Source organism: Pseudochaenichthys georgianus, chromosome 11 (assembly GCF_902827115.2).
Source record: "Pseudochaenichthys georgianus chromosome 11, fPseGeo1.2, whole genome shotgun sequence".
In the NCBI taxonomy this organism is placed as follows: Eukaryota; Metazoa; Chordata; class Actinopteri; order Perciformes; family Channichthyidae; genus Pseudochaenichthys; species Pseudochaenichthys georgianus.
Window position 1 is genome coordinate 14,409,892 of NC_047513.1, and position 22,518 is coordinate 14,432,409.

Genomic DNA, 22,518 nt, shown 5'->3' on the forward strand with positions numbered 1-22,518 from the left:
TTGCCTTGCCTTATCTACTATGGTGTAAAACTCACCTTTTATTGCAAAATCGTATCCTATACAAACAATACAAACCTTGTTATTCATGAATAAATTGAACCTAAACCCTTACATTAAACACAGGGAACCTTTAAGTGTCCATGCAGTCAAAAACATATTTCCCGGATTATTTCTACTTTGGATACGCAGATAAACACCATGATAAACACACACGGTGCATGTTTTGAGGGGGCGGGACAGCGGCAGCTCGCGGCCGTCAGAGGGCGGGTCTGTGGCGGTGTGTGTTGCGGTGTGTGCGCAGCGTGTGGCTGCTGCTGCTGGTGAGAGGAGCGTTGACACACAAAGCTTTCTCCGGAGACTCCAGCGGCTTTAAAGCTGTGCAAAGCGCAGTAAACACCGACCTCATCTCTCAGCTGTCACAATTGCCTTATCTGTAGCATGCCTGTGTTCTCCTCTAATGAAAGCAGAGCTGCCTGACCTAACAAGGAGTGACTTGAAAGTGCGCAGAGACAACTCCAAGTGAAGATGTGCAAATGGGTCTCGTCGCAATGGGATTCAAGTTGAAGTCACCCTGATTCACCCCGTTGTTAAGGTAACAGGGAACTTGAAAAGGCGTTTTCTGACCGCCGGGATGTTGTGAACGACACCTGGGACAGAAGGAAGAGGGGAACCAGGGCTGGACGAGCACCGGAGGGATTATGGCTCTCGCAACGTTTTCTCTCAGCCTCTTCACGCTGGTGCTTACTAACTTGCACCTGTCGAGAGCCAACGACCGGCATGCGGTGTACTGGAACAGCTCAAACCTCCTGTAAGTGGCTTTCTGCAGCATTGTGTTAAACAGCAGATTAACTTTTATTGCCCTTTGTTGTTGCGCACATGATAACTTGTTTACAAAGAGAGTGGTCATCCTCTGCAGCCTTTCTTTTGTGTCCAGCATTAAGACCTTCAACCACTCAGACACCAACACTAAGCCAATTATTCCCCTAGGTTTAACACAAGACAGACACTCTGATAACCAATAACTATTTCATCAATGCTTCTTTTTATATCTAAAATCATGTCGAGCCACAGACTTCTGTTTTACGAGTCATTTATTAAATGAGATTGATGCATCTACAATCTTCTTTCTGTGCGCCCTGCTATAGAGGGTTTACAGTATGAATATTTCATTGCCATCTTACATCTAGTCCCTCTTCTGCTTCACACTAATGACTCATTTAGGGAGTCATCTTTTCAGTGCACCTGCTTTCAATTTGTGTTGTGTAAGTGTCACCTTACCTGCCTCACATAATTGTGCCCCTTGTATGGCCAATCAAAAGATTACCATTGTTTTTCCTTTGGCTGCTGAATAATGCAATTATATAGCCAGCATTTGGTTGGTAAAAGGTACCTTTTTGCATCCTGCATACCCAGCTCTAACTTCCATACATTTGCTTGGGTATGTACACTTGCTTCACACACACACACACACACACACACACACACACACACACACACACACACACACACACACACACACACACACACACACACACACACACACACACACACACACACACACACACACACACACACACACACACACACACACACACACACACACACACACACACACACACACACACACACACACACCCCCCCTCCAACAGTAAGGTTGCTTACCTCAGGTAAGCTTCCCCTTGCTCTCCTGTCTCTACCTGTGAGCTATAAAGCCAACTCGCTGTGGGGCAGAGATCGATGTGGATTCTACTGCCTTTGTCTTCTCATTAGCCAACAGTGAATCCATCTTTCTCACATTCTTTTATCTCCTTTCCTCACACAACCTCCCTCATTGCACCCCCATTCCCCCCCTCCTCCTCTATCTGTGTTCCTCCCCTGTCCATTTGTATGCACCTCAGACACAGGTCTCTCCTATCGCCTCTCTGTATCTCATACTTGGTTATTTTGTCTTCCCTCTCTTATTTTTCTGCTGTGTCTCACCAGCCGGCCTGTCACGCTCAATTCCCTTTTTTCTGCATCTCATTACCGCCCCCCCATCTGCTCCTGGTCCCTTATTCACCTCCCAGGCTCTCAGTTGAGAGTATGTATATATATAGTAGATTATTTTAAATAAGAAATTGTATGAAAGCCATTTAAATGTATGTGGGGTAATTGAAATATTTGAAGGTTTCCTCAAGTCAAACAGTGAGGAAAAACCGCTATCAAACCTGATGGAAAAATGCAAGGTGCTGCTGCAGCTCAGTCACTTCCTCATTAATGTTAATGTACGAAAAGCAGAGTCACATTCAGAAATATTTTAGATTTATGACTGCGGCTTATACCATAAGTGTGACATGAATAGAGAAGCGGTTTATTAACTGATGCATTTATGCTCCGTTAAAGTGCACAGGTTTTTTTGAGTGTCAAAATCTGAATTAGTCCTATATATCAATTTTAATTAGTCTTTCGCTGTCTGCTCAGTCTAAAATGATTTTCACAGTGTAGAAACGGTTGCTTACTGTAGTCATTTATTACAATGTTAGCACATTTTGTGGGTTTAAATTGACATTCATGTGAAGAATAGGGTTTCATATTAATGAATAGTGTGCATTGTGAGTACAGTGTGCGAAAGAGAGGCAGGGAGGTCGGGAAGTGCAGGTGTGGGTCTACATGCCTGTAAAACCTTTCCTTTCTCCACAGTGGGATACAAATCTCTAAAATAATGCAACAATTGACCCAGTTTGCAGGTAGCAGACAAATCCTCAGAGGCTATGGCAAGAATACTGATGGCCTTCAAGATTTAAAAGGCCTTATGCTCGGGGCCACTTTTCCACCACACTGTCGACATAGAGAACCAGCTGAAGGCCTCACTTCTGCAATGATGCAGCTCCCTCATCCAGCTCTGGGTTATGGAGACAAATTCTGGAGGGACTGTAAGAAATGAAGGCAGGGACAGAGAGCCAGACACCAAAGGCCTTAAGGGCCAAACTCTGGTTGGGGCCCCTAATGTTTTACCCTTGAGCGCAGCATTCAGCACAGATGGTTATGGCACAGTTGCAAGAAATGGGATCATGGAAGCCAAGCTGTTTGTGCCAAAGCCATGGAAATGGCGTTTTATGATAATGCGCAGCGAGAAATGTCTTGCTCTGGTGTATTAAAAGTCAATAGGGGATTGTCACACAGTTGATACACAGCAGTACCTTGCTGTTTGATTCTTTGAAGCTTTTCCTGGTAAACAACATCAGATGATGTTTTAAAAGCTTTGCCTTGGCCAATTTGAAGCAAGATGTCTCGATTAGCATAACCCAAAGAAATAGCTCGGAGTGCTTTGATTACCTCCAAATCCGTCACGATCGCAGTACCCCCCATTAGAGTGTTGCTCTCAGCTTCCGCTCTCAGCAGTGCGCCTGGCCAACTCGTTACAGATGTCCCTGCTAATGGCTGACTGAGGCAGGAAAAAACACACACGCAGGCCATTGAATCATCTCGCATCTGAGGCCATCTGCCAATTAGAGGGGGAGATGTGGAACATCTTGAGAGCACGGGGAGCAGCGGTGCACTGCGGTAGCCTCGCCTGCCCACCAGCAGGCCCATGCTCCCGTCACCTCCTCCCATCAGGTGTTTGGCCTCGCTGGTTAGACAGGCCATGTCCATAATTGAGAACCACATTTCAGCATGATCAAAACATCTGTGCAGCTCTCATTTACTCTCCCACATCTTCCATAAGTCACACAGGGTGTCCACAGATGCTTATATCCTAGCAAGACACCAGAGTAAAGAGCCTTTGCACTGACGTGGGAGAAATCGCAATTTATTTATCTGTTAGGCATGAAATTATCCGCGGTGACATACATTATGACCCCCCGTGATATTGTGTCTGTCGTGCTCCTAGACCACGTGAAGAAAAAATAAACACAATCATCGTCACACCATGTGCTACAAAATAAATGATCACCTTGACAAATAGACTCACTGAGAGTTCACGCTACAGAATAGTCTTGAGTCAAGGTGCCGTCTTACTCAACACGATCATTAACCGCCAGGTCGCTCTGTGTGGGTGACTGCAGACCCAGAAAGAGTCGGAGGTGGTTCCCATTGGTACAGAGGAGAACCCCGACAGCCTTCAGGGAACGTTTTGTAGATATTTAGTTTAGCAGCATTGGTAATTGAACTGAAGAAAGGAGAGTGAATGATGATGGAGGAGGTGATGGCAAAAATAAATCAGAAAATAGTTGGAGGGAAAGTATGCAAAGTGTGAAGAACATTACTGCAGGGAAGAGGTGGGCTTAATAGAGAGATTTGAGGAGAACAAGCTGGAAAGGTTGAAACCAGAGCAGTCTTTCAGAGTAGGAAAGCAAGGGAAACATTGATAGAGGCGGCCTAAAGAGAGGAAGGGTGAAAAAGGGCGCGGGTTTCACCGGATATGGAAGTGAGGTTATTTGGCCGAATGCGTTGCAGCTGCTGTTTCCTGATGAGATGATACCCACAGGAGTTGATCCGTGCTAATGTGGACACAGGCCAGATCATTCATGTGGACCGATGCTCAGAGACAATAGCCCCCCCCCCCATTCAGCCGCCCCTCTGACCCTCGCAACACGCCACATGCCGCGCATACAGGAGAAGAACTGATCTGCTACCCGATTACATTCGATTACGTCTGTCTGCTCGCAGCGCCGTCTCAGGGATGTCTTGGCAATTTTGCATACAAATGCGCCTTTTTCACTACCATTCAATCTATTCTATCGCATTCCTTTTACCATATAAACAGCATTAGATAGTGCGTCACTTTTCCCCTGGTTGCAGTTGTTTTTAATGAGAATGTGTCTCTCCATCTGTGATGAAGTATTTCTCCCTCGAACTATGCAAGTTGTTTGTGAGCATTTCAATTCTTTATATTATTTATCAGGTTCAGACATCCAGAAGATTAGTTTGATGAAGAGGGCTCTTAAATGGATAGTTAACTTGACATTATCACCTGGCTTCATTATGCTGTAGATCTGCAGTGGTGTCTGGAAGCTTATTGGTCTGCTAAACATTGTGCTGACCATTTTTAGCTGTGAGGAATCTGCTATGAGTCACATTAATGGAAGAAGAAATGCTGAAAGGATGTTTAATGGTTCATATGGATCCAAGAGTGAGTGAGCGGATCAATACATTTATATGGTATGGCGAGGTGAATGGACCCTGGCTGCACAAAAACACTACAAGGTTGCTTTTTGAGCATCAATCAATCTGGGAACATCAGGTGATCAATGTCCAAATGCATTTTTAATTGGATTTCATGGTGTCAGTACATTTCCATGAAGTATTCAGAGCTCAGCTCAGATGAAGTACTGCCTTGGAACAGCATGCTAGAGAATTGATTATTACGGGGTTGTCAGTCATTGCTCCGGGGTTCATGCTCCATGGAGGCGTCTTGCAGCAGTGGCCGTTTCAGAGAAGCTTAAGGTTAAAAAACATAACGCTGAGGATGGATTAAAGAAAAAGTTGTTACTCCTCAACAACATAAAAATGAAAGGTGTACGTCATAATATACATTTGAATTCTGTCTGCTTCACAGATTCAAAGGTTAGGTGAGAGCATCGGTATACACATACAGTGTATATTTTAACAAAATGTCTCAGTGCTCACCTGCTTAACACTTTAAAGCAAGCTAAGTATAACATAAAAATAGTTCACACCACTGCTGTTGTTTATATTTAAGGTGCATTGTTAGGGATTCTCTACATTTACAGGGAAACAAAAGAAACGAGCACAAAGGAATTCATTCAAAGGGCTGTTGCATTTGATTGGAATCTAAAGCGCAGTGAACGTGAGTTAAATTAAAAAAACGGATGAGGATACAAATAAAAGCTCAGGAGGATGCACTTAACCTGAAATGTAATAGATGTGAACCGAAGGGAAATGATAGAGAACATTGATATTTTGTCACAATAAAGTCTCTCCTCTTGGTGTTTCCAATGCGTTACCCCTCGATTCCACCGGGTCCGTCTGCGTCGCGGTTTTGGTCCGGCCTCCTCCGGCGTCATACTCTACCGGGCGCGTATCAGGAGCATTTCAGAAGCGGAGCCAAGGCCGGATTAACCATATGGGCAACCTGGGCAAGTGCAAAGAGGGCCCTCAGTGACAAGATGAAAACCTCACTCATCATACATTGTTTTAAATGACATTCACTCTTCGCCATAAATAACACAGCTTTTCTATAGGGTCAAATTAATATATTTTCTAAACCGTCTCTGTACTGTAGGTCTCACTCAAGCCCCCAGGAAGTGCGCCAGACTCTGATGAGAATATTCGTTGTGGCCAAACGGCAGTACTACTAGTCCAGCAGGAAGGGCCCTCAGATTTTGAGATGACAAATGACAACAATGATTTTTCTTATCTTTAGGGTCTCCCATTAATGAAATTGATTGTTGTCAAATTTTATTTTGGGGGAAAAAATGTTTTTTTGGTTGTTCTTTAGAACTACCCCAATCCCTGAAAAAGAGCCAAATTAGACCAGGCCGAATATGGGAAAGGTGACAAAAAAGCCCATAACTTGAGTGACTTCTCTTATCCTCTTTAGATTTGCTGAGGTATGAACCAGGTGGCTGTCCTACATTACCAAATAGTCAGACAATTATTTAACAAAAAAAATACTGAATTATAGTCCTGTAAACTTAGCTTTAGTTTAGACGGAAATTGTACTTTTTGGTGATAGGAACATAGGACTCACTTTTCTCTCATTTATCAGAAAAACAGAAATCCCTAAAAAATATGCCATTACTGAATTGTCTAGGGTGCTATTGAACACTAACCAGTAGTTGTATGGAAATATCTGGTACAGTTCTATTGCAAATGAGATTTCTTTAGACATAGGCCTACCTCTTCTCTGATACAGTCAAATTCCGAATGGGGGATAAGTGGCACAATAGCTTATAAGTTAAGAATGCTTACTCTGATGGTCATTATATTTGGAGAGGGAAACACCAGGTGGCTGAACTACATCACCGAATAGTCAGAATAAGAGTAACTCAATACAATAAAGTGTATTAGTTCTAAATTGCAAGCCTCTAAAACATAGGTGTAAATAGTACAGGTTGTATTGAAACTGGAAACTTAATTCAAAGTACAGTCTATAAATCATCAAATAATTCTGTGAGATGTCAAGTATATAGATACTAGAATATAATGTTAAAGGTCAGGTTCCTCAGAAACGTTAGGGGACACATTTTGAGCGTCTTGCCTGCCGGCTCGCAGTTTTTGTTGATTTGGGCATATTTCCTGGACAGGCTACTTTGTACAGACAAAGTTAATAATAATTGTAATAGTCCAGTTATACACGACATGAATCAAAGATGTGTTGCTGTATTTTAGTGGTAAAAAAATGCATTCATCATCATAATTATTCTATATATATAATTTACACAGTACCTGTAAACCGGAGGAGAACGCTGGCATTTCTCCTCCTACTTGAAAGACTACGGAGGGATAGGGTCTGCAAAATTAGTTTATTTTGGGGATGTGCCGGATGCTCTGACCGGTCCACTTCCCGCCCGGCGCCTCTGCAACGCCTCGCGTCGAAAAATAGACTTCCTATATTGAGCGGAGCCCAGCGCCGAGACGCTTCTGGGACGCTTCTGAGCCGTAATGCAGCGCGTCTGGTGGAATAGCACCCATTGACTAGAGTGGCCGCGATATTTGCGCACCGTAATACGACGCAGGCGGACCCGGTGGAATCTAGGGGTTACATAGTCCCTCTAGTGGTTTGGGGCACCTCAGCCTGCTAGCTTTCATTATTATGAGACATTGGCAGGTTTGGTGGGCCATAATAGCCTGTTCATGGGCTATGATGGGAAAGTGCATGGGACTCATCTAGAGCTGCCCCAGGTGAGGGGTACTTTCTTAGGAGGGGTCCAAAGGAAAACATAGTTTGGCCCTTCAAACGCCATCAAAAGCGATTAGCATTCCTTGTGCTCCAAGGTTATATAAAACTGCACTTAACTGGCAGTGGGAACCCACAGGAGATAGACCTGATCCCATCCAGGTAGAACCAATTTCAGACTCAATGATTTGAATGCAAATGCTTTCTACAAAGAAGGCTTTCCAACTTCCGAATGGTGGCTCCACAGTACATTACACTGGGAGTCTGCACCGCAGTGCCCATTACCCACTGGGAAATTACATTGTTACTATGATGGAAATGGTTGCCATGTGGGAAAAATATCAAAGCTGTTGATAGGTGGATGAACACTGGCTGGTGTTTGATTATTTGGGAAATGGGCCTTGTTACACTACATGGGCTGGAAAATAATTTGGAAGCCGCAGCAGTGGGTTAAAATAATTTGTTTTGTTATTGAGGCAGGAGGCCTCTGAGGTGGTATTTTGCAACGACCAGCGCCCTCAGAGTTATCAGTGTCCCCTTCATGGAAAAGGCAGCAAGAGAGGACACAGGTTTGTGCTCTGTAATATCTTGTTCTCTGTTCATTCCCTTCAGGTCTTGAGCCATGACAGGTCTTCCCTCTAATGCTCTTGGGTGCTTAACAACAGCGGTTTTACGAGGAGTGGAAACTGTCCGCACAGCTTAGTGGATGATACGGCTCCAGTTTTGCTTTCATGCGAGGGCAATTTGGAATATGGGCAGCGTAATAATTAGGTATTCTGTTATAATTGAGATTTATCCTTTTGAGGATGTAATTATATGAAGGCCTGAGACCCTTTGGCAGGCGTTGTCTCTGTAATGAGAATATTTGAAGAAAATTGAAATCTCTCTCTAGTGCTCTGTGCATCTGGAATGACAAAAGGTAATTTGACCCTTCAGCAGCAGCCGCCACCTCCAGCGGCTTAATATATCCCTCTTATATTGTTGGAGGGAACATTTAAAATCAGTACATCTTCAAGCGAAACTGCTCTATTACAAATATGATGGCAAAGTCTTTAGAGCTTGAAAGTGTGATGTAAGTGGATCGGACGGGAAGCTACCTACTGGCAACAAATTAAAGTTATGTTCTTGTGAGGAAACTGGAGGGCTGTATTGCTTAAAATATTTCCAAGTATTTAAATACTCTTGCAGAAAAAGTCATTACATAAAACATTTATTTGGAGAGAGCATGCATCTCTTGTTGTAAACTATACAGAATGACCTGTACACACAAGCCATTATGATTGAGCCAGGATTGTCTGGAGAGGGGTCACATGGGCCCATTAGTACTATTCCAGGGCGGCACTGTTTTGTTTAAGAGGGAAAATAAACAATACTGAGAACAGAAAGCCAAATCTGTGCTGTAAAATGATTTGGAATAGATAAGAGAATGTATATAACATACTGTATATAGAAAGGGCAGGGGATTGTAAGTTAACAACGTTTGGTCCAGTCTATGAACCCTAAATTGCGTAACAGATAATTGCCATCACGACACGTTCTGGAAATCACAAAGACTCAACCTGTCCAAGTCCAACTTGTATCAGTATTAAGAAATATGACAAAGTTATCAAAATAATATTGTGTTGTGCCACTACTGTCTGACAAGCTGTTTGTAATTTACTGCGGAGCCTTGGCGGCATCATGATGGAGAAACATTTCAGTAAACTTGGGAAGATGCCCACGACTGCACGCACGTTGTTTGTTTGCTAGAAAGTCCCTGTGCTTTTTGTGGAGACAAGAGGCAGAGTCAACCAACGACATGGCAGAGTTACTCTCAAAGAGAACTAAAACTGCACCAAAACGGAAACATTTTGGGTTTGCAACAGAGTGCTGGACAATTCGTCCAGCTTGCCGCCATCTCCGATTGTCACTTAAAAACATTTTCCACTGGCCCAACATTAGCACCTGCTCTAACAGATGAGCTCCCTGGGTATTCCGTGTTTAATGAAGTAGCTGATTTATTTTTAATATAAGCTAGCTGCTGCTCGACCGATGTGTGATACAACGTTTTGTGCATTAGCTAAGGATGTTTGTTGAACAGATAACAATCAATAAGTTCATTGGGTAGTTTGGCTAACTCATAAAATACATTTGAATACAGCTTTAACATCTACAAATTAGAAGCCTGGAAATTGCTTTGTTCCTTTGAGTCAACTTGGCACAGTAAAGCTGTAGCGATAGGACATTTTAAATGTTTTAAAAGGGGTCATTTTTGCTCTTGCACGCTCAAACTCTTAATATTTAATACAAAGTCAGCGGATTTGAGTACAGTTCTGTCATTGGCACCACACTCCTTTCTTTCCGTCCATGTTTCCATATCTTCAAGCTCATCATTTAATCAGGTCTCGTGTTGGTCTGCATCAAAAATCTATTTGGAATTCATTTGCCGCCTTGATGTGTAAATTCAGTTATGGTTAATACATGAGCTACGGCACATGCATAATCATGTTTCTACTCACACACATGCTTTTTTTTTTGCTTCCTGGTGTTCTCTCCCATTGATATATGGACAATACGTGACTCATCTCACACTACTGGCATCCTCCATCAATGGGGGGTGTTCCTTTCCCCTCCTCTCCCCTGCCTCTCTGGATCTGTGTGTACTGTAGTGTTAGTAAGAGAAACAGCGCGACAGTGCAGTCGTTTATTTGCATTTATTACAGCTGGCGGGGGTGGTTTGAGGAGGGACGAGGAAGGGTGGCACCCTGCTCGTTATCATTACCTTTTCAATACAGTGATAACAATTCGATTTTTTTCTTGCAATTTTTACATAACAACATCTTTATTATAATGGACAGCATGTTTTGGTTTGCGTTTAAAAATACATTGCAAACAACATTAATCTGTGTATATATCGGTAGTAGTAGCGCTAGTTGATGTTAGCTGTTAGCAGCCAGTCACTGAGTTGCAATTATGGTGTGTTTAAGGTCTATTTAGTAAAAACAAAACAAACCCCTGATTAAATGTTTTTGTGTCCACATGTAGGTGTCAGAAAATTGCTTGACATTTTAGGTTTTGTATTTGATGGTTGCAACCTGTATGCTGCATGGGACTGTGTCTAGTCCAGAGTATAGTGTGTGTAAGAGGGAGACACGGAGAGGAGTCCAGATCCTCACCATGCTGTGTGTGGGTGTATCGAATATCAATGTCCTGCTGAGCTCCCTCACTGTGTGTGTGTGTGTGTGTGTGTGTGTGTGTGTGTGTGTGTGTGTGTGTGTGTGTGTGTGTGTGTGTGTGTGTGTGTGTGTGTGTGTGTGTGTGTGTGTGTGTGTGTGTGTGTGTGTGTGTGTGTGTGTGTGTGTGTGTGTGTGTGTGTGTGTGTGTGTGTGTGTGTGTGTGTGTGTGTGTGTGTGTGTGTGTGTGTGTGTGTGTGTGTGTGTGTGTGTGTGTGTGTGTGTGTGCGCGCTCCACATGTTTGATTGATTGTATGTGAACGCAGAGTAATGATTGTGTCTCGCTGTCTCGGCCCACTCTGTGTCTTTTAGGCCCTCCGATGCACCTGTGTTTTCTCCCCGTTGCATTTGCCTCGCAGAGCAGCAGTCCTTTCTGTCTTCCTGCCGTGTCGTTTGAAGTGTTTTTGCTCAGCCTTCTGTTCCTGCTCCACACTCACCTTGTGTGGAGTCAATGGGAAGTCCCCGAAGACCGCTTCGCTCAACCGCATTGCCGTGCGTGGGAGTAGAGTGGGCCCTCCCGCCCATTTTACCTCCCTTTTTAATTTATTGCTTTACTGAAAGATGGAATCACATATGCTCTATCATTATTTAGAAACCCTTTTGCTCATTGCTCATGCACTTGCCTTTCTAGTGCAGTGTAGGTTCACACGAGAGGAGCTGTGTTTCCCCTTTTCTCTGCAGTCTGTGTGTGTGTAGGTGTGTCTTTCAGTATAGCATAAAGTATACGTACAGTAAGAGATAGATGGTTATGATAAATAGATTTGCTTTTGCAGCACTTAAAGGGATTCTGTGCCACTTCCCTGGACAGAAAAAGTTACGACAAAACAATAACCAAGAGGAAGAAAGTCAGTTGGGGGAGGGAAGCGCAACAAAAAAAGGGAGATATAGGAAGGAGATATACGGGATGTAAAGGCAGAGACGTGGAGTGGAAGTGGGGATAAGGATGGAGGAGGGGGAAGAGGGTATTCGTATAGAGGAGAGGAAGAGTGTGTATGAGAATATTAATGGTGTGCCGGGACGAGGAGTATCTTTAAAGACCTCTACCTTTCCTCTGGTGCTCATGCGTATATTGTATGGGAACAAGCAGCTTGGAGGCACTGCTGTAAAACTAAGAAAAGGTGAGGAATTAGGAACTGCTTCAGTGGCAGAATTGCACTTGCATACATTCATTACCAAGAGTTGTGTTTGCAGGAAACAAATAGTCACAGCCAAAGACAATTTTACTGAGATAGTTGAACACCTACAAATATATTATTTGTGCCTATTTAGTACAGCATTTAGCAACAGCATGCGTTTGGCTCGATAACACGTGTTTATTAGAGGTGACTTGTTTGTTTTTATGTTATTATAGAAATCAGTTTGCCTGGAGGAAGAGATCTGGCCTGCAACACCTGCTCCACTTGCCGATTTAGATACAAACATTTACTCTATTTCTCACTCACTAACTATCTATCCATCTATCTCTATCCTTACTCTGTTCTCAGTTTCTCAATCATTCTCTCTGTATCTCTTCCTTTCTGTAGTATACTGTACACACATAGGTTTTCGAGTTGCAGCTGTGATGGGACTCTGAAATCCCCCCTAGTGCCTGCCTGCCAATGGCAGGATCCACACACAACAAGGAGAAGAGAGGGCTGCAGGTGTGTGTGCAGAGTGTTAAAAGAGTGTGTGAGGGGGAGGCGACAAAGAAGAAGAAGTGGTGCTCATTTACTTCATGCATAGAAGCCGGTGTCACAGGTGACAGTCAATGACAGGGCCAAGAACATGACTGTCAGGGAGGCAGGAAGCATGCGAAATTAATTTTGCATTCCTCATATAGCAAATGAGAGAGATGCAAGGGAAGTATAGGGAAGCAGTATGGCGGCAGGGCGGATAACAGCTGAGCACATAGCAAAGAGTTAAATGATGTAGTGAAGAGAATAACATATATCGCCCAAGGTCTTTCTGTATGATGTGAGAAGCAAGTGTGCCATGAAAGATGGATTCCTCGTGTGGAATGGTCTAATACCAGGAAGTGTATTCCCTGTTAGCCCTGACTGCTGTTAAAAACATTCTGGGTTATGATTGAAGAAACCAGAGACACTGTAGATAATCAAATTCAAATCTCGAGTGGTTTTCTTTTTGTATTTGATCAGGAGTAATGTAAATTAGAACATCAAGCTTTCTACTTCTCGTATCCGTCGACTTTAATCCTGTCTAATGAAAGAAAGTGTACTCGTAGCATTGTCACAACTTCCCTATATATCTAACCGCTTCTGACTTGGCATTTGCAATTCATAAAGCAGGTTGTAATCCCTAATTAGCAGCTTTTAATTTCCCTGACGGGAATGAACTTTTGGTCAAATTGGAGGTTCCATTAAGTTTTGATTCTAACCTCCAGCGCCTGCCTTATAGGGGTAAATTAGCGCCAGGGAAACCATATCTCTAGCTAATGTGCAGTGCCAGGAAGATAACAGCAGTTTCAAAAATGCGAGGGAAATTAGCATTCCTGCATCGTGCTGTGTGTGCGAGGTCTCCGTTTTTAAATCTATGAGAAAAATGATTTGCTGATAGTCAGCAAAACACCCAGCTCCCCCTCCCCCGCCTCCTCTTCATTACAGTTCATCAGCAATCTATCATCATATGTATTATTTATTCCTCCTTTCAACTCAGTTCAAACAGACAGCACATGTTAGTTTAGTTATTTAGGTTTTAGATATATTTCTAGTGTCATCTGTATTGTGTGTGTGTGTGTGTGTGTGTGTGTGTGTGTGTGTGTGTGTGTGTGTGTGTGTGTGTGTGTGTGTGTGTGTGTGTGTGTGTGTGTGTGTGTGTGTGTGTGTGTGTGTGTGTGTGTGTGTGTGTGTGTGTGTGTGTGTGTGTGTGTGTGTGTGTGTGTGTGTGTGTGTGTGTGTGTGTGTGTGTGTGTGTGTGTGTGTGTGTGTGTGTGTGTGAGTCAAGAGAGGGAGAGGGTACTCTTAAGCTTCAGAAAATGATGCTTTTCTGCCTAATGAGGACTCATCCTTCCCAGCGTTGGCACCTCCATCGAGCAGAGAGCCAGGGTGTGCTGCTCTTCCAGCCCCCTGCTCACTGCCTTGTATGCAAATATACATTTTTCAATCAACCTTGTGGTTCATTCCGAGACGCTCGATATAGGTCTGGCATTCTGCAAGGTAATTTACCCAGAATTATTTTGACCTCCAAGGTCACCCGGTGAAATGACACCTTTAATCACTAACCTCCACTCAGTGTTCGCGGCCTCCGAAGAGACAGACGAGGTCGCCCAATGTGAACTGGCTGTGATTTTCTATTTAATGAAGCTACTGGTGGTGTAATAGCACTGACTGAGTCATCTTAGCACCACTGAATGCTGGGTAATACTGAAACAAAGATGTTTGGTGCTTACTGAATAGGTAATCTTTCATTATCAAAACAGGCCCTTAAAATGGTTTTTGATTGAATCTCCAGGTAGCTTCTCTCCACAGGAAATGTTTTACTGAAAATAATGAAATAATCAATCAATTCAATAATTGCCTGTGTACCTTCTACTACATTGTTATATTTGCGCAGCTTGGCAGCAGCTCAATTGAGACAATTACAAGTTTTCAGAGCTTGAAGTTAACATTGTGACAAGACATTTGTATTGTCAAGTTAAATATTGCTTTGACGCTAACATTGTCAAACCTTTTTGAAGAAATATGATAAATGAAGACCTTCTTAAGATATCTCCCATCTTTATCATTCAAAACGTTAAAATAAAAATATTGGCAATTACAAATGTGCTGCCCTCACACCTGCTGTGTGACCTTAACAACTCCATTTTCTTTTCACAGCATTGAGTCTGATGTGAGATAAGCTTGGGAATAACCCACTAAAGTAAAAAACTCTTCCTGTTTTTCAGTACAAAGACACTTTTCTAGTCTGCACAGTAACACATGGGCTTCTTAAGTTGTTATTGCAAAAAGCTAAACTAACTGTAGCGCTGCAAATGTCCTTTCTAAAGCCCAGTGTTCACCTGGATGTTTGTATCACCATCAAGTTTGACCCCTTAAAATATATTTTCAGTTGAATAAAAGAAATGGATAACACAAAGTGATGAATTTAATAATAAGATTAGTACAGGTGCAAGAAAACTACACCTAACACTAGCAGGACATACTTGCTGGTGTCGTCTGAATCTTAATATTTACCAATACCAGTTCTCAGTTCCAAATCAAGAAGTCGTGTTTTGTTTATGTGAAAGTGGTGACATATCCTATCATTCACAATTCACATTGCATACTCAGATATTGCAATAGCAATGTGTTTGGAATATTAGTTGTTGGATATTGAAAGAACGACACTCCACCCTCTTTCACGTCAAGGTGCCTTTAAGCAAGGCAATACACTTTTAATGTCTAAAGTAAAGCTGTTTAACGGCCAGTGGTAAATTACTTCCAGATCTTCTGCTATCCCTATGATTTATAACACTGTAAAGATGTGAAGATGCCCAAAGCTTTTTGACATCTCCTGTTGACCAGACATTTAGTATTCAATTCCAATACCAGTGAACTTTCAGATTCTCAGACAAGAAATATCGTGTACTTTAAATAACATTTATTATCGTTTCAATACATTTTGTAGATCCTAATTTCCTCTCTAATATATCTGTTATAATGCTGTGAAAAGTTCTCCATCTGCTTTCTTTTTTAGGATTGTGATTGGTACCAAAGTAGCGGTTCGTGCATAGCAGTCTGGTGTTTAGCTAAATATCCAAACAGTTTTTTCAGAATGCACAACGTCCCAACCCTCACATGCGCACATGTTTTTTTTATCGCAAAAGATCCTTAATTGAGGACAAATTGTAAAATTGTATTGACTATTGAGAAATTATGCAAATGTGCTTGTTCCAGCTTCTTTCCCTAGATCCATGTAGAGTAATCACGACATACTGATTAAAGTTTTGATTGTGGGAAGATTTTGAATACAGTTGAATTATCAGTGATGTGCTTTTATAAAACAGCTAATCAACTGGAAAAGTCTTTGTACGAACTGAAAATAATGTCTAACTAATCAAGGAAGAAGGGGCTACACACACACATGTGGATATTTGCACATATAGAAAAGCCGGTGACTCTGATTCCTCTCGGTAAAGCCCTGCAGGTGTGGTCCACTCCTCCTGCGCTGGTTATTAGCACAGCCTATCATTGGTATTCATCTCCCGCTCCTAATTCCCCCACAGTATTTTTTCCCCTCTCACTTGACAGAGGACCGCGGGTTAAACGCCGGGGGGAGCGCTCCATCACGACTAGATCTGATCCAATTAAATACAGATTTAATCAGCCCCGCAGTCGGTGGGTGAATATGCAATGGGATCAGGCCGCTGGTAACTGGAGGCCCGGCCACATGGGTGCTGGTTTTCATCCGCAATTTGCTTGGCGGATAAGGAGACACCTTGATCCTGTCTGACCTATCAAATCAGCACTTTCATATCTGCAGACAGGCATGTTGAAGCTGTCTTTTACTTCTCTGCCGTGTCCAAAAACCTTTACTCTGATCACCTCACTGATTTAGAGATGCTGCAGAGGCTCCTGTGGAGGTTCTGCAAGATGTACTGCTGATGCAAACACACAATTAACTAATGATTTACAGACTAGATTATACATGTGGCAGGCAGGAACAACCTGGAGGAAGTTAATCTTTCTTTTCGCTGGCAGAGAAGAGCAGCCTGTCGTGTCAGCCCGGTGGCCGTGTAGAAAGTGGGGAGAAGACGCCTCCCCCTGCCCGCGGAGGAAGATTTTCCGTCCTTCCTCCCAAATGGCTGCAGCTGCTGATTGTTGAAACCTTTTACTCTGCAGAGGAAGCAGTCCTGTGATATGAAGTACAGCTCCCCAGTGCCCCATCAAAGTCCACTGTAACTGCTGTGTCACCTTCAGAGTTTCAAGGGAGGATTGTACATGGGAAGCTGCTGCAGCGCCTACTAATGAGAAGTCATTGGGAAATGGGTTGCTTTTTAACATAGCCTCATGTCCAGGGTCATTCCAGTTACGACCCCAGACTTAATTACAAATCCTGCTGTTTAGTGTGTCTGGTGTGTGCCAGTCTGGGACTAGATATGAATGTGAAAAATAGCAGTTCTGGCTGTCACTCAAATATATTGCTGTAAATAAGAGATGCATTCCTCCATTTGCCACATCCCACACAATGCAAACATAGCGCACATGGCATTAGGTGCACTGTTTAGTGTCAAAACCGAATCCAACCTGGCAGCAGATTCCGTGGCGGGCCAATTTAACAAGCTGGGAGGTTTGCTCCTCACCCTGCATGCCAGTCATTTATGTTAATGCAAACAGGTCCTATCGTTCTCTGTCTCTTTAATGTTTACAGTGATAAATTACGTGCTATCAGATCGTAGCCTCATTTCACGAGTGTCATTGGCATTCAAAGCATTCCTGCAACCTTTTATTGAAACACCCCAGAGGACAGATGCCTTGAATTTGCATTACTCACAATAGACTGAGATAAGATTTTCTATGTGAAAACCTGCAATTAATACAAAAATGACTTCTCGTAGAACTCGTAGTGGTGCCAATGAAAGGTATAATTGGTTAATTACACTTTTTCCTGTAAGCACTCTGCCCCTGGGATGGACACCTTGCTCTTCCCCGCCACCTCAGATCAGTAGTCTTTAATTGCCTCGAGTGTTTGGAGGAAGACCCACCTCACTTGTCATTTCCAGGTGTAAATGAGATGAGGAGAGAAAGGTTACTCGGAGCCCCACAAGAGCGTGCAGTCCTTCAGGGTGGTCTCTGCTCACCCCTGCTCACAGAGCACTGTTTGAAGTGCTTGGTTGGGTGCCTCCACTTTCTGCACTCGGGCGAGAGTCGCGGTGCTCGTTCAACTCTGGCAGCCCCTCTATAAGTTCCTTCTTTTGTATTTGCATACCCAACAAACAGGAAATTGTGTTCATTTGTATGCAAATGACTTTGTCCCCAAGGCTGGGATTTTGAATTAAAAGTTTTACCGTCCCATTTATTCCAAATTACACACAGGCACTGACATGGGCTCCTCTGCCCGGCAGGGGGGTATCCTACTTGCCATCCAAACGCATCTCTGTCAGTTTAGGCTGTTTAGTTTGCCATCTGCGAAACAGAGTCAGAATGTAATCTGGTCCACTGATTTGCAGATTGATCGTGTGCACCACTTTGCAGTCTCCTCTTAATTATCTCACGAAATTATGCAGGTTTTTGGGTGTGATTGATATTCGAGGATACTGCGAGAGACAGACGTGCGGAGGCCTTGGAGTGGTTGACTGACAGGTTGTGAGAACATGGTGAATGAGGGGGGGTGGTGAAGGCCGTCCAGCATGCCGATTGTAGCACACCTCATCAGCCCTGCTCATTAAAATATATGTACAACCTTATGAAAAATGCATGACCCCATCAATGACGTGTGGCATGTATGGGCTGATGCTGACAGTCAAGGTAATATGAAAAATGAACACCTACACACTGACTGCTCAAAAAGGACTTTGCATAAAGGGCCTTGACATATTGTTGCAGATTAATTCGGCTGTGTATTGATTACATTGAGTGAATACACAGTTGTTATATTAAGTATTAGATGGATGGATCGAATTCTGCCCGTGTGTGTTTATTTAACAAGCAACACAACAAACAGTTTACCTTGTGCAGTTTACTCTGTGTTTTTGCAATTTAAAACTACGCAAGGGTAACTGTAGCGGCTAGTGGCACTCAAAATAATGAATGAGAAAGTGCGTGCAAGAAAATATTAATTCATCAGAGAAAAGGATGGATCGATAGATGTTCTCATCTAAATTACGCCCTCTCCAGAGCCAAGTTTGAGAGAAATAAAAAATGTTTTTACATCCAGCTTTTTATCAGGTTGTTTATTGTTCAGCCTGGATCCATGGACACAACAAAGAAGTGATAAAGGCATTTTATTGGGCTATTGCACTTTATACTGTTTACAGTACAAAGTGATAAGCCTGCAGTGGTGGTGTTGTTTTCTTCTAGGTTGGTAATTAATTATTTAGCGTTATTTCGTCCACATACAGTTCAAGTCGATGCTTCTCAGCTTGTGCGTCATTAGTGGTACTTTGAAAACATACATAGAGACATTCAGAAGAATACAAATCTTACCTGGATTTTAATAAGTGTTGCAGCTGCTGGGGAAACCATCTATGAATGTGTACAAAATATTAACACACACACACACACACACACACACACACACACACACACACACACACACACACACACACACACACACACACACACACACACACACACACACACACACACACACACACACACACACACACACACACACACACACACACACACACACACACACACACACACACACACACACACACACACACACACACACACACACACAGTGCTGTTCACAGATTAATAATGCATGGCGCACATCTTGTACACATGCAGAGTTTTGGCAGACATCTAATGTCTCTGTGTGATGAGCCGAGGGGGACTCATCATTTCTGACTCTTCATCGGAGAGTGATGGTGGCAGTGTGTGGATGCCAGATTTGCTAATGAAAGGGCACATTTGGAAAAGTGTCCTTTCAAAGACCTTAAGACGACTTATGTTTGTTGGAATGTTGCATTCAGGACTGGCCGTGTTGAAATCGTGACTTAAACTTTTTTTGTAATTTTACAATTGGCATACTTCTTGTCTTGGTTTAAAGGCTGCTATACAGTAAGGTGACATACTTTTCTGAACTTAGCTGTTAGTCATTATATGAAACAAATGATTATTTATCAATTATTCTTATGTTATGATTTATCAATGCTACAAAAGTGATAATGCCCCTTTACAAGAGTTTTCATAAACATTTGTTGTGATATTTGATTTTCTACAAATTGCCTAGTACATAAAGTAGCTAATATAATATTGTTGGCATAAACAAAGAAGTATAAAGGAAAAAGAAGAGTCTTAACAAAAGAGAGAAATATATTAAATAAAACACAATAGACATTCAACTTACGTACTGTTTATAACAATCTCCCTGTATTGATCTTTAGTGCCTCGTGTAGAAAAGCAATACTTTATTTCATTAATGAAACAATTTTCAGAACATCTTCTCAAAGATATTGGCTTGCTCATTCCAGTTGTTTGTTACCGGAAAGATCAATCTGAATGTATCAAGAACAGATGGAAACGAGTCATTTTGCACCTGAACAAAACCATTTTCCAACACCCGGAGAAAACAGGTTTCTGTTTTCATCAACACAACTGGCAACCACACTCCCTGCTCCGCTCCGCTCACATCACTCTGATTGCAAACAGGATTATAAAATCCCTCAGCGTTGTTTGTTGTCATGTCACACACCGTCCTGGAAGCTTTAAAAGATGGCACACGTATCATTTAAATATAACTTCATTGAAATGCTGCTTTTTCTATACACACACAAACCTTTAACTCATTATTTTATGTTACAGACAATGTAGAATTGTTTTTGCTTGTAGATACAACTGCTTAGTCATGTTTCGTGCGGCACTCTCCTTTCTGTCTATGTCCTAGTGTGTCTGTACCATGTGTGGCAGATTGAACTGCTTTGTAATGAGGACTGTTGATACGTGTCTGCACCAGTGCCACTGAGACAAATTACAGTTTGTATTGTACTTAGTGAACAAGGTGAATCTGAGCGTGTTAGAGGGAAGAGTTCAGGAAATGGTGTTTCAGGATGAGCTTACAGGAGCTGCTGATTATTAAGTTGTTGTAACGCATAACATATTTGATTACATTTAGAATACAGGGTCACTATCAGGTATCCTTGGCTTTGGCAGGGAGACGCATTTAAGCAAAAACATGCAAAGCGGCTTTAATCAATCACAAAACGGAGCTAGTGACAGCTGATTAATATCGCAAACCCTTTAGTAACTATAACATCCGTTGAGTGCATGTGAGCCTCCCTGCTGTTTCAATTCCCTCACCAATGTTTTCCACTTAACATGAGCTGTCACACTGCACAATACAGCCAGCAGTGTACATGTCCAGAGACTGAGAAGGTTGTCACAAGTCATTTCAAGGCATTCACTTTTGATTGGCAGAAGAAACCTGCAGTCTGCATGGCCCCGTGAAAATATTGGCTAAAAGAAGACCTAAGGTTAAAGAAGGAGTACGAGGAACGTGGCACAAAGTGTACCAGCGCCAATATCGCAGCCCCCCACCTGGACACCTGGTATTAGCGCTGAATTGGGAGGATTGAATTAGACTGACTTTTCGTAGAAGGCTTGTAGAATCAAGCTGCCAGAGCCTTTCTGCCTTTTTGCCCGAGAGCCAGCGAGGGTCAGTGGGGGCGCGTGAGTAGGCGACGACCGGCAGTCACAGCCACTCAGAGACGCCCTGGAAGGGGGAAAGGAGAGAGCCGACCACAGCTTGGCTGCTCCACTGGAGTCTGATAAGCTTTAATGGCATTGCCACAATGATTCACACCATGTGAGACACACACACACACACACACACACACACACACACACACACACACACACACACACACACACACACACACACACACACACACACACACACACACACACACACACACACACACACACACACACACACACACACACACACACACACACACACACAGAAACAGACACACCTCTAGCAGGCTTGTGAGGAATGATTTCTGGACCCTGGATACATTTGCAGTAGCAGGGAGTCTCTATTTACCAGTAATTGCATTTCTCTGCCCTCTTTCAGCCCTGCCTTCAAAAATGTTCTGTGCCTGAGGAAGTTGAAGGTGGCTGGGGAAAAAGCAACAGAACATGTTGTCGGCTCACACGGCTCTCTGCCACAAGTTGACAGCTTGTAGGCCAATCTGTACCATACATGAACACAAGCTGTGTACGGTACACAAGCTGCCAGACAGACATGTTGCATCTTCTGCATTGCCCGTTCACCCGTAACTGAATGTATTTAACCGCGGTGCATGTGTGTGTGCTCACTATACAATGACTTAATTGATCCGTTTACTCTCCATCAGCTGAACTACATTACAGAAAATGAAGATGTGAAAATTATGATTAATGGTCTCGCTTTTTGGTAATTTTTCACGGTGGAAGGAGCTCAGGCCTGCCTGTTGGCATTGATGCAAACAGTCAAGGGAATAGAATAAAATCTCAGGAAATGATGCTATAATTCTGATATACAACAGATATCCAATGGCAACGTCAGGGTGTGTGTAGATTGGTTCCATTCACAGACTAACACTTGATGTCTGCAATCTTTATCTACCTTTGAGTTTGAAACATCCAGTGAGATAGAAGTTGAGTGAAATGTTGAAAGAAAAAGTCATAATTAAACCTGCTGAAGCAAAAACATTGTCCTCCCACGATATGTTTTTTTAAGCTCTTTTGGAAAGATAGGCAATTCAAATGTATACAAGAATATAGTGTAATTTAGAGGGCATCCATCCACGGTGATATGCTGCTAATTTATATTCCTATA

At 42.7% G+C, this 22,518-nt stretch overlaps 1 protein-coding gene across 1 annotated transcript in view; it reads left to right on the top strand.

Annotated features, from left to right (window-relative positions):
- Window positions 1-292: 292 nt before the first annotated feature.
- The window catches only part of efna3a (ephrin-A3a), a 58,622-nt gene continuing 36,396 nt past the window's right edge, over window positions 293-22,518 (top strand). The window contains exon 1 of the mRNA XM_034094733.2: window positions 293-808. Coding sequence (XP_033950624.1) covers window positions 699-808 — 110 coding nt within the window. The 5' untranslated portion in view covers window positions 293-698. The remainder of the gene's footprint in view (window positions 809-22,518) is intronic.